The following is a 12,866-nucleotide window of genomic DNA, read 5'->3' on the forward strand; positions in this document are numbered from 1 at the left end:
GCCTGGTGCTGTGTCGGGCTCGGTGCCTGGCCGCAGCGGTGTGCCTGCGCTCCCAAGGCTCCCCAGCCTGCAGGCAGGCTCTGGCTGAGCCCCGGGGCCGTGCCTGCGTTCCCCGCTCCTGTGCTCGCTCCTTCTCCGACAGCTGGATTTGATGCACTTAACTCGGTTTGATGGTTGGGTTGTCTTCATGGGCATTTCCCTGAAAAAAAAAAAGTTTGTAAAAATTGTTTGCAAAAAAAGAAAAAAAAAAAAATTGCAAACAATGTTTGCAAAACTCTGCAGGCATTTTGCACGCTCGCAAAAGGTGCGTGTTCACGTTTGGATGGAAGTGCTGGGTGAGCATCTCCGTGAGCTCAGTAGTGCTGACCGGTGGAGCCCGGGTGCTCGAGATGCTCAAGGGGAGGGGGGGAGGGAGGAAAGGAGGCCGGCAGTGGGTGAGAGCTCCCAGGTGCAAGTCCGGGTTCAGCTCACGTGCCCGTGGCCCGCAGCCATACTGATGGGTGCCCCAAGCGGGAGCCCTTCCCCGCGCCCCTTTTTTGTACCAGCACCCCGTTATCTCAGGGAGGGGAAGGTCATGGAAGCGCCCACCCACACGCTCCCCTCTTGTCCTGAGCCTCGGGGTACCCCTTCCCCTCCATCCAGATCCTCGGGTCACTTATTTATTTATTTATTATTTATTTATGTAAGATTTATTTAAGTTATTTATTGGTATTTATTGATGGCTGGAAGTCGGGGGGTCATTTCTGCTGCATGGCAGGGGCAGCTGGGATTTCCCCCCCCAACCCAGCCCCCTGCATTTTGGGGTGCTGTCGCACGATTGGGAGCGCCACTGGGGACGGATGCTTGCGGGCCCCTGTGCTCCTGTTCCCTTTCGGAGCCAGGGGGGGAGAAAGGAAGGGGAATCACATCGGTGCCTGCAGGGAGGACACCCGGTGCCTGTCCCCTCCCCGCAGAAGCTCGAAGCCCCCGTGCCCCCTCCCCAGGCACTGTGCTCCCTTCCGTGCCCGTCCGTATTTATTGACCCGGCCTCCTGGCGTTTTTCCGTTCGGCTCCCGCTGGATTTGCTGTTGCCAATTTCTGGAGATGGTGAGAAGAGCCGGGACGTATGGGTGTCTCTATGGAGAAAAGACCAAACCAGGTATTCTGCTGCCGTGTGGGGAAAATCGGAAGGAGGAGAAGAGGAAAGCTGGTTTTGCAGAGTGCCTTAAACACAAATGACTCTACTGAGTAGGGGGCTTGGACTTCTGTCTCTGGATGTTATTACCAACTCGAACAAATGTTGCATTTCACTTCTCTGGGATTAAAAGAAAACCACTCGAGCTGTACTGGAACCAAACCCTGTGTTTGCTTGAGTCCGTCTGGTTGGCTTGTATCTCCAGGGCCACAGCGGCATGGGGGGGCAGGGAGGAATTCGTAGGCTCTCGGTTGTCAGCCCCTGCCTGGCTCGGCAGTGGGACCAGCGTCTGCCTCCGCTGGCTTTAAGGCCCCTGGTGTGGTGATGGGACTTGTTCCCCCTTGTCTCAACTTGCAGGTGGCTTCGCTGGTGTCCCAGAGGGGTTGTGCTCACCCTGCAGTGCCCCTTTCCCTGGGGATGCTCAGAGCAGCCGGTTTGCACAAAGCTTGTCATGGGGCCGTGTCCTCAAGCTTCCAGAAAATTGGGCAGTGAGTTGGAAAGCTCTGGAGCGGGCAGGCAGACAGCCCTTTTTCCCTTAGGAACCCAGATCCAAGGGCAGGGCTGTGTGCCGAGGGACCAGCCAGAAACCCAGGAGCTTGTGCAGCCCAACTTTGGGGAACTAAGGAAGCTGCCGAGCTTGATAAGACTGAAAAAAACTACACAGAAAAGGGATGTTTCCCCTTTGAAATTGCAGCTCTCCCACTTCTTGCAGAGAAAGAGGGGGGAACAAGAGTCAACACAAGAGAGTGGGGTTTTTCTTCTTACAGTAAAAATAATACATGGGGATAATGCAGAATTTCATTATGAAGGTTCATTTAAAAGTCATTTGGGGAAAAATACAAATATTCACTGCATAGTTCCTGGAAGCAATTAAATAGTAATATATACTTTTTTTTTTTTTTAATAATGAAAGAAGGAGGTCTCTGCAATGCAGCTGTGTTTGGGGAAGGATGTCTTCAGCAGGGTGTCCTGCCCTGCCCACCAGCGTGGAGGGCAGCGATAGGTGCTGGGAGAAGCCAGTGGCTTTGGACATTGTCCGAGGACTGACGGGCCACATCCCATGTGGGTGCAGGTGCCGCCCCAGGATTAGGCCCTGCGGGATACTGGAGGGGAGCTCAACGCATCACTCAACGCCATGAGCATCAACCCTAATAGTCCCCACTTGCTGTGGGGGACATTTGTGCCCTGAGCCAGCCAATTTCTTTAACAGCTGCTCATTTTGAGTGTTGCTGATTGCGCTAGGAACCAAGAGATGCCGGCAGACAGCCTACGGGCTATTCGGTGAGTGGGTTTCTTTCTTAGCATTATATTAAAACATAGCTCATCTTTTGACAGGTCCCCGAGGTGTAGCTGCAGGAGAGCAGGGAGGAGTTCATGTGGCTTGTATCATGCCTGCTCATGCCCTGGGAAGCAGAGTAGGACCCCCCACCCCGCAGCTAACGGCAGGCCAGGCTGAGGCATGTTCCCTGAGCAGACATCTGTCTCCTCCTTCCCACCACCGAGGCTCTGCCGTAAAGCAGGAGCGGTATGGCTGCCCTGGGCCCCTCTGCCTTGTCTGAAACAATGTGCCCCGAGACAACCTGCGTTTCCAAAATGCCTTAAATAAGCAAACACAGCAAACCCAAGGGCAATATGTGCCGCCGCCACCCACCCGTGAGCATGGGCACACAGCCCAGCTGCACAGCCTGGGTCACCAAGTAAATGGCAGATGAGGGATACTGCAGGTAGTACTGAAGATCAGTTTATTTGCTTTATTCCCTCTTCCATAAAACCTGAAAACAATCAACTTCCAGCAAGAGATGAGAAAGCAGTAAGAAGTGAGAGATTTGGCTCTGCAGCTCCTCCCCTACGCACGGGATCAAAGGTGTTAACGCGTTAGTGACAGCTGCTCCAAAAGGCACGCAACAGTTTGGAGCCCCCGAAGCTCCCTGATGGGAGGCGTGTGAGCCCAGCAGGACACCCCTGCGGGGCCTGGCGACTGACACCAAGCTTCCCACCATGCCTCCGGGAAAAGCTCGGCCGGTGCCGAACAGGAGAGACTCCACAGCGTGAGCCCTGGAGCCCTCACTGGTCTGCTAACCTCTTCCTTGCGGGGCTGATTCAAGGCAAAAAAACACCCAGGGTTTTAGTTTTAAGGGCATATGAGGGATGAAAGGGATGGGGAGGATTGGTTTAGTATTGTGATGTACCATCAGTGTGACAGTACGAGGCTGCTGATTGATGGTGCAGTGTCAGGGAAGGAGGAGCTGGCCACAGGGAAGGCTCCTGATGCCGAATGACCTGCAGCCCGGCAGGACGGATGGGCAGACCCGCTCACTCCGGTTGCGGGGTGTAACGCAGGTACTTCTTGCCCGATGGGAGGTCCTTCGTGAAGACTCCTTTGGGAAAGAGCTTCTTGGCTTCCTCGTCAGGTAAGGTGGGCACGACCATGACGCTGTCACCAGGCTGGGGAACAAACAGGAACCATGAGTGCAGCAGAGGAGCTGGCAGACTTGGATGCAGGTGGCATGTCCCTGCTGGCAGATGACACTGCCTCCCCATGAATGCTCAGCCCAAGGGCCACAGGCTTGTTCCCTGCAGCTCTGCCTGGAGCTGGCAGTGAGGATTGAGTGGGGGCTACACCAGGAGGTGTGGGTGATGTCGAAGGGAGAGCTGTGCCATCTGCCAGCCCTGCCAATGGGATCCCACAGTCCAGTTCTTCCCCACAGCACTCCCCCAGGAACAGGGAGTAACGAGAGGGGAATTTGGGCATCTCTACTATGCAGGAGGGAGCACAGCTTGCCCAAGTCTGCTCATCCATTCCTATTGCTCAGGCACCCCTGGACAGGCAGTGCTGGCTCCCCCTTCATGTGCCAAGCCCAGGGGAAAGCTGTGCTTCCCTGGGAGGTGGGCTGGTGGGTGAGCTGGCCCGACACCGCTGGGAGCTTATGCTGCAGGGGACAGGAGTCTTCAGAGGCAAGGCGGCCTCCGTGATCTGCTTCGCCCCAGGAAGTGAAGGTGGTTTGTTGTATGCTTGGCATGTGGACGCTGGTGCTGAGGGGTGGAGAGGCACAGTGAAGTGCACTGATACCCGAGTTGCTCAGCCTCCGAGGCTTGTGCCTACGGGGCCTTTCCTGCCCTGGCGGAGCAGGTGTTTGGAGCAATGCTCTGGGAGCCTGATTCTGCCTCATAACACAGGAGGACTTCTCTGGGACACTCTGCAACAGCAGGCAGGCTTCCCCAGTGACAGCTATCACAGCCAGCGGCAGGACAGGTCCAGGAGTTGAGCAGCTCTGCTGGGCTGAGGAAACACTGGCTAGCTAAAGCAGCCAGACTGTGCTGCTTGTTCCTGCTTTATCTTGGCTGCCTCAACTGGGTTTTTTTTGGGGGGAGTTTTAAATAATGCTATGGAACAGGGATAGCCACAACAAAGTAACTTCAACTAGTAATTTTCCACAAGGAGAGGACTCAGCTGTGTACATGCTGGGCAAAGTTCGGCCATGCCCACGCTGGTCCTTCCTGGCCTAAAAGCAGGAGAGCAGCAAGCTGGCCCAAGGAGGGGTGCCCCATGCTTGCTGCTTCGATGGCTTTGAGTTGACTTTGGCACACCTGGTAATGCCCTTCCTTACCACAAACAACGAGGGCAGGACCTGCCTCGGCCTAAAGCTCAAGTACTGATAGCCAGAAGGGCCAAGCCCAGTATTTGCTGGCGCCAGGGACCAAGGGCAGGGAAGAGAGGTTCCTATGGCTGCCTCCAGGCTGCAACTGCCCTGGGGCCTGGGCTGGGATCTAACTCGTATCCCAGGACCTCAGCAGCTTTCCCCACCCCACAGGTCCCCCTCCAAGGGAGGCTGGTTGATGTTCCAAGGCACGTTTTCTGTGCCCAGCTGTGAGTTTTGCTCCCTTCCTCACCTTCCAGTCCACAGGGGTAGCGACCTTCTTGTATGCTGTCAGCTGCAGGGAGTCCACCACTCTCAGGATCTCATCAAAGTTTCTTCCAGTGGTGGCTGGGTACAGGATGGAGAGTTTCAGCTTCTTATCCGGGCCAAAAACAAACACCTAAGCACAGGGACACAGGGTCAGGGGCTGGGCAGAAGATATTTGTCCAACTGAACTATCTGCTCAGCCCTGCTGCTCCTCCCTTTCCTGGGAGGTGGCCCGCTTGATCGAAGGTGTTGGGACAGGGGAGATGCCATGGTGGGGATCACTGAGAGCAACAGGTAATGCCCAGGCACAGAGAACACGGTGTTTGCTCTGGGAGCTCCTGTTTCCAATGCCAGCTTGTTTTGCTACTTGAAACATTTCCTCCCCTTGACCTGCACCATTCTGATGCAAGCACGGGAGGGAAGAGGGGAAGTCCAGCAGATTAAGCATTTTTGTCCCTTCTGTATTACGACAGGCACAACCAGGATGAGCTGGCAGCAACAGCAAGATGGAGCTGTTGCCAGGAGGCTAGCACAATGCCAGCTTCTTCCTGCAGCACAACCCATGGATCTAGCCCAAAGAAGTCAACCTAGTTCCTGAAGATGGTCATGTCCATCCAGGTAAGCTGCCCCCATCTTCAAGCCCAGCCCCACAGACACAGGGCAGGACAGCAGGCAATGCCTACTGCTGAGAAGGCTGCCATGCAGCGGTGCTCCAGGGCCAGGTACTCACCACGCGAGCAGTCAGGGGCATGCCATCCTTGTCCCGCTCATCTGGGTCCAGCATGCCCAGCTTGACAGCAAGCTCCCGGTTCGCATCAGCAATTATCGGGAAGGGGAGTTTCTCCTCGGGTTGCTCCCCATTGTACGCGTTGATGTCCTGCCAGAGATAAAATCATCGGCATGCTCATGGTCCCTGTTGTGGGTACCACCACAGGAGATAGAGGCCAGGTAGGGAGACCTCCATGCAGGCTTTACGTGTGCGGGGCAAGCGTCTGTAGAGGGTCTATGCAGAAACATGTTAGGGGCTCCTGGCCTTCCATGAAGTTTCTCTGCTTTCAGAAATCAGGTCACAAACCAGAAATCTGCATGCCAGACCAGACTCTGCCTTGTTCTTGGAGATTAGCTGTTAGGCTGTCTGTGCTCACACCCTGTCACTCACCTCTGGAACTGCCCGTGGACCAGCTACTTTGCCCAGGCAGTGGGCACAGAGAAACAGGGAAGTCCTGACCATGCTGGTGACACAGGGAGGTTTACCCACCTTTCCCCGAGAGCAGAGGTGTCCCTCTTACAACCATCTCCCAGTTAGTGTTCTACCACTATTGACAGATGCGTTGGTGTCACACTTGAACTGAACTGTGCTCTTAAGGAATAGTTTCTCTAATGGCAGAGCAAACCAGCAACTCTACAGCTAACAAAGGTCACGTGTCAAACAATTCACAGGTCTTGTGCGAGGGAGCAGCTCCATCCAGCACGTCACTCCTAGCTGACTTAACTAAAGGATCTTGAAAACAGAGTGAAAGTCTGAGTGCAGGTGCCGGGACACTGCACACTCCTTTCTGAACCACGGCTGAGACATAAGAGAAAAGCATCCCCTGCCACAGCTGTGCAGGCTCTCCCTTGTGACCACGGTTTATGAGGTCGCTCCCTGTACTAGTACAAACTTGACTCGCTTCTCGGGGAAACTGTATTTTGAGTGTCCCTGAATCTGGTCTGGACTGGGCCAAAGCATTCAAGCTATCCCTGTAGTTTGCGGTACCACCCGTATGGGTCATGCTGAGCCACAGCACGGCTGGAAGGAGCCTGGTCAAGGCAGCACAAGCAGAGCAGCTGCCAGCATTAAAGCAAATTTAATCCAAGGTTTCTGCCCCAGAACAGAGCTGCCTGTTCCTTCCATCCTCTTTATGCTACAAGGGGACAAAACTGATTCCAGCGCTGACACAAGCCTCCCGCGCACCACTGTGGTGCGTTATCAGCTGAGCTGATAATTTGACTGTACAAGTCTCTCCGCCTTCCCCAGGCTTTGAACGCGGGGGAGCAGGCTGTGTACTGCTCAGAGGGAATTTGGGGAGGGCAGGGTTGGAAATGCTGCCCCTTGGCACTGCCCACTGCTGCTCAGAGCACACCAGAGGCAGCAAGAGCAGGCAGGCCCTGCACCACTCCTCAGTCCTCCTAGGCTGATGGCGGTGACATGGGGCTGTAACCCTGCCCCAGATGCTCAGGATGCTGCAAGCAGGTCAAGCGGTGCACACGTGGCAAGATGTTTCCTTTCCAGCTTTTCTCTTCGCTTGCTTTTTCCCCGGGGCCTCCTGCGTCAGCACTGTGCTGCAAAAAGGGGCTGTTTGTCTCAGCTGGGTTGTGGTCAGGCCTGCATTGGAAGGAAGGAATCGGTTCTGTTCTCCTGCAGACCTGCCTTGTGAAGGCAGAGCCGGGAAGGAAAGCACAGCCAGAGAGGCTGGCCCAGGCAAAACGCTTCTGAATGCCCCACAGAGTTGCAGGAAGCTGTAGATGAAAGTCAGTGACATCCCACCCTCTCTTCAGAGTGGGCGCTGGAGGATGAAGAGAGCTTCTTGAGAAGCAGTATCTGAATCCTATGGACTGTAACTCATTCCAAAATGCACGTAATTTCATGACCCAGGGATCTCTGTACAAAACAGCCTCACAAACCCCACCCTATTTTGCAATAAGACACGCAAGACTCACTCACTTCCCAATGAACTTTCCAGAGTCGCAGCTGAAACCAGACATCACTGGAGTGATTTATTCAACCCTGACTCACCAAGGTGAAGGCATCAGTGGCCAAAGAGAGCATTAAAACCTCTTCTGACATGCACAACGTATGCCAGTCAACCCTGCTTAAGGAGCTCATGCATTCAGCCAACCCTTGGGGAAGCAGGGCACAAACTGGGGAGGTAAGAGAGTGGGATCAGTCCCTGGGTGAACTACAGGCTTGTTCCAAGTCCTGGAGCAAGCTTCTGGGTCTTAGCTAGGGATGGCTAAGAACAGCTGTGACATCTTTGGCTGGGAAAGCAGAGCTGAGCAAAAAGGCACGAGAATTATCGGCTATACTCTGGTCCCACCTTTCCAGGCCCCATCTGCCCACTACAATTTGGCAGAAAAGCAAGCAGAAGTTTCTCTGTGGTTTCATGCAGGATTTCAGCCATCCCTCCAGCCCACTTGCTTCCTCGCAGGCTGTGCTCCAGATAAAACCAGCTTCATCCTTTTACTACTGCTAGGAGCCTCATCCAAAGAGAAAGCATAGGTATGTAAAGGAACGTTGCACAGAGAGGTCTGCCTGCCCAAAGTTTTGCTCCCTTTTAGGACTTCTCTCTAAGTTAAGATTTAGTGAAGGAAATTGCAGTTTCTAGATCCCAATCTAGCATTTAATGCAGACTGCTTTTGTCCAGATAGGCAGCTTCTGCCAAGGCTTGGTATCTCTGTTAAGCTCTTTTTTTCTCCATGGCTGAGCTGGGGAACCTCTGGGGCACTGTCCCTGCTCGCAGACTTGCAGCAGGCCCTAACACCTCCCTTCCTAGTTCAGGTCTTTGGCTCTCCACATCATCTGAAGTTCTTCTCTGCTTTGTCAAGGACAAAGGAAAAGGATCACATGTATAGGTAAGGTCTAAGAGCAGAGCAATCACATCCCTGTCCTCTCTTATGCCCTCCACGATGCACACATGCTGTGTTCATTGCTCCTTGCACCACTCATGGTGTCGCAGACTGACACATCCTCCTGTTCCCAGGCTAAAGAGCCTCAGTTGTTCTGCACTGAAGCAAACCTGCCCAAATCTGCAAGTAGCTTTGCGCCCCCTTTGCACCTTTTCTTGTTGCCCTGTAGCCTGCAAGATGGGCGATTTCAAACGCAGGCTGCATGGAAGACTCCAGTCTGCAATGAGGTTTGTCCTCACCAATTGGATCTTTGGCACTGGAGGACTGTCAGTTTTCTTTTTGAGGGGTGCTGAGCTGACATTTTCAAATCACTGTCTCTGAGGCCTCTCCCAGCCTGACAGAAAGCTCACCACAGCTTGGACCGCTGTCCTCTGCCTTTCTCCATGTTTGTTCTGGAAGGTTTTCCAAACGTGCTACTCTGCCTCCCATCAGTCAGCATCGAGAGGCTCTTCTGCAACTTCTCCTGGTTTTACCTGAGGTTGCGCTGAATAATTCCAAAGCATCAGCAAAGTCAGCTCGTGGTTTATCTCTTTTCCAGATCACCTGAGTATGCTGAACTTCACACGTCCCTGCAAATCCTGAAGGGAGCTCACCGCTTCCCTCCCTTGGCACGACCTATCACTTCCTCCTGTCTCCCTGCAGAAAAAAGCCTGCCCTTCACAAAGCTGATGTCTTTGAAAATCTTCTTGGAAATTCAAGGACTTTGTAAAAGTCAGCAATACCCTATAGATCTTCAAAGGGCTCTAGCCAACCAGGAGATGAGATTTCCCAGCAAAAGCAAAATCCAAACTTTCCATTGTATTTAATGGGATGTTATCTGTTAATTTGACTGGTGGTTTCAGCCAGTTTGACTGGTGCAGAAACCTCATTAACTGGTGTGGGATTTGTACGCTGTTTTTCCCAGGCCCTCCTGAGGTCTGGTGGGACACGGGCCATGCACTACTCGGGTACGAAGGTCAATTGAAGCAATAAGGCAATTAGGTAATTTCTAAAGCCAGTCAGACATGAAACAATGTTTGAGTGTGGAAATTTCTCGCCTTTACTGCCTCTTATTGCATGCATGTCTCACCCCTGGAAAAATGTGTGAGAACATTCCCAATTTTAAAAGCAAAGCAAGAGGCAGGTAATTCACCCAGGGATTTTTATACTCTGGCCATATCCATACGAAATGCTCATTTTACAGCCCTACCACCTATGAGCCCTGGAGTCATACTCCCTGGCAGCACACCATTGCTAAGGCTGCATTTCAAGTTCCTTTTATGCTCCTTCAGTAAACTATTTCATTCTTGTCTTTTTTTTTTTACTCCCTCATGATGGTTTTAAATTTAACATGATCCTATTTGTGGTTTTATGTTTAACAAGCCCCTGTGTGTTCTCTATTTTCTTTTCTGAATTGCAACCTTTGAAGACTGCCTGTTCGCTTCTGACGCCTCCTTTCCTTTCCTGTTTTATTACAAAACTCTGAGGGTCTGTGGATAGATTGCCTTCCTCTGAGCTTTTGGCACCACCTTCACATACGTTTTACCCTTTCAAGTATCGGTGGGAGAGCAGTAATACTGTTTACCTCTTCTTTCAAAGTGTTAGCGCGTAGAGCGCTCTGGACTTTGTGGAATGCTCCATGAAGATGGAGCAGACCTTCCTGTTCCTGCTCTGTACTTTAGCATCTCCCATCCTACACGCTTTGAGATTCAAGTGTCTTACAGCATTATCCTCAGCAGATATGTAGTTCAAAGCCTGAGCTCTGTTCTGTGGGGGCTTTTCCTCTGGCATTCAGAGCAAGGTAGCAGCACACGCTCCCCTTGCACCTCTCCATGGTCCATACCTTGCTCCAGGAGAGGTGATCTTGCACGCTGTCAATGGAGAGGGCAATCATCTTCACATTGCGCTTGCTGAACTCGGGTGCCAGCTTTGCTGCCCGGCCAAGCTCTGTGGTGCAGACGGGGGTGAAGTCCCGTGGGTGGGAGAAGAGGATGCCCCATCTGAAACATGAGAACAGGAGATGGCATTAGGCTGAGATGTCATTCCGATTTGTACTGCAGACAAAAAGCTGTATAGATTGCACTGCACGGAGACTACTGTGGGAACAGCTCATCTCTCTGCTAAGTGGAAATCCTGTCCTGGGAACTCTTCCTTCCCTATTGCTAGAAGCCTTCACAAGATGAGCCCCGTTCATCATGCTCTGAGAAACTTCCTGTGCCTCGCTCTCCCTCTCCCTCCAGAATTCCCCAGGAGATGCTGGAATAGCCCACCGTTCCTGATGTGGAGGTGGACACCATGCTGTGTGAGGAAGTTTGGGGGAGCCACATGTACACAATGTACTCCAGAGACCACATGTGTCAGAGCATGTAGATGCCAACCTGCTGGCCACATTATTGCAGAGATCATTACTGATTTACAAGGCTATTCACTATCCTGCATACCTCATTAACCACTGTGAGGAGAAACACCCCTGGATATCATGCAACTTAAAAGAATAGGATAGTATCAAACCTTAACCCAACTGCTGCTGTGAGCTGCCGAATGTACTTCATGAAAAAATAAGAATTAATCAACTAATGGGGGAGGACAGAAGTTACCATCCCATTATGGCTACAGTTACAACAATACTGCCACCTTGCTTTTGCCCACCCGGTGGACTTTGCAGTCTTTAGAGAAGGCAAATACAAGTCGCCTACCTGGCTACCGGTGCTACGAGTCTCTTTATATAATAAGTAGACTACTTGAATAAAAAGGCAGCAAACAACCGAGTAGAAGCCAGCCAAGAAAGCTACCACGTGGGGGATCAGGCAGGAACAGATAATTTTAAGAAGACCTGCAGCTTATTTTCTTGCTAGGAGGGTTCCTTTTTCCCAATTTGCCCAAGCTCACAATGCCGACAGAAGCGGACTCAAACGCTGATTCAAGCCTGCCAAGCGCTGCCGGGAGCGAGTCCCAGACGTGCTGTCCCAGTGCCCAGTACCCTCCTGCTTGTGCCAGAAACAGAGCAACAGGCTTTGTGGGAAACAGCGCCTGAAGGCACGTGGCTTTCCGCCTTCAGCTCAGACAGGGCCAGAGACCTTCGCCACTATTCGGTTACACACCTTTGCACGCCCGGGCTCACTCTTGAGGGATGTAGGTGACACACGAGCTGATCTCTGGGACTGGTCCGGAATAAGTGCTGCTCTGGCAAGCCTGGCTTTACCCTTCCCTGGGCTCTGCCATTTTCAGAGCACCTCTGTCCCTCTCCTCAAGGACTCATCTCACTCTCTTGACATGCAGCCCACAGGAGGGGATGGGGGAAGATGGGCAGAGGTGGCTTTGCCCATTCGGAGAGGCCTGTATGCCCCTTGCCACTGTGCTCTCCTGAAAAACCGCAGCGACTGGCTGCCCGGTCTGGGTGCGGTGGCCTCCCGCACCCCCAGAGCACAACTGTGAGGGCTGCTGCTACGGCGCAATGGGAAAAAAGCATTTTTGGAACAAGCCCAAGGCACAGACTGGCCCAACTCTGCCTCCTCACGCTGGTCACACGCATGTGGGAGCCTTCCACCTGCGTTTGAGCTGGGCTCGCACACATCATCATAGAATAGTTTGAGTTGAAAGGGACCTTTAAAGGTCATCTAGTCCAAAACCCCTGCAATGAGCAGGGACATCTTCAACTAGATCAGGTTGCTCAGAGCCCCGTCCAACCTGACCTTGAATGTTACCAGTGATGGGGCATCTACCACCTCTCTGGGCAACCTGTGCCAGCGCTTCACCACCCTCATTGTAAAAAATTTCTTCCTTATATCTAGCCTGAATCTACCTTCTTTTAGCTTAAAATGGTCACGCCTCATCCTATCACTACACTCCCTGACAAAGAGTCCCTCCCCAGCTCTCCTGTATGCCCCTTTAGGTACTGGAAGGCTGCTATGAGGTCTCCCCGGAGCCGTCTCTTCTCCAGGCTGAACAACCCCAACTCTCTCAGCCTCTCCTCACAAGAGAGGCGCTCCGGCCCTCTGACCATCTTCGTGGCCCTCCTCTGGACCCGCTCCAACACCTCCAACTTAAAAAACAGAGCTACGTAACCCACCATCGTGCTCACCTGGAAGGAAACCTTTCACCCTCGGTGCCTGAGACCCGGGCACAGCTCGACCCGCCGGGTG

The 12,866-nt window shown here is 52.9% G+C and overlaps 2 protein-coding genes across 2 annotated transcripts in view; one reads left to right on the top strand and one right to left on the bottom strand.

The window, feature by feature from the left end:
• Window positions 1–3,316: 3,316 nt before the first annotated feature.
• Window positions 3,317–11,170, bottom strand: PRDX6 (peroxiredoxin 6). The gene is made up of 5 exons (XM_009892899.1): window positions 11,166–11,170; window positions 10,568–10,724; window positions 5,810–5,956; window positions 5,066–5,212; window positions 3,317–3,619 (listed from the first exon to the last, which is right to left on the bottom strand). Exons 1-5 carry the CDS (start codon window positions 11,168–11,170, stop codon window positions 3,488–3,490), a joined length of 588 nt encoding a protein of 195 aa, XP_009891201.1. The 3' UTR covers window positions 3,317–3,487.
• Window positions 11,171–12,026: 856 nt separating this feature from the next.
• TADA1 (transcriptional adaptor 1) overlaps window positions 12,027–12,866 on the top strand; it is a 16,526-nt gene continuing 15,686 nt past the window's right edge. The window contains exon 1 of the mRNA XM_009892900.1: window positions 12,027–12,121. Coding sequence (XP_009891202.1) covers window positions 12,027–12,121 — 95 coding nt within the window. The remainder of the gene's footprint in view (window positions 12,122–12,866) is intronic.

The sequence above is a fragment of the Charadrius vociferus genome, unplaced genomic scaffold (assembly GCF_000708025.1).
Source record: "Charadrius vociferus isolate BGI_N301 unplaced genomic scaffold, ASM70802v2 scaffold39, whole genome shotgun sequence".
NCBI lineage: Eukaryota > Metazoa > Chordata > Aves > Charadriiformes > Charadriidae > Charadrius > Charadrius vociferus.

Bases quoted from the DNA above. Each gene is read 5' to 3' on its own strand.
- PRDX6 (XM_009892899.1), bottom strand. The intron at 5,957-10,567 runs GTATGGACCATG...TATCTCTGGCAG, and splicing joins ATCACCTCTCCTGGAGCAAG to GACATCAACGCGTACAATGG. The intron at 5,213-5,809 runs GTGAGTACCTGG...CCCTGTGCTTAG, and splicing joins TGCCCCTGACTGCTCGCGTG to GTGTTTGTTTTTGGCCCGGA.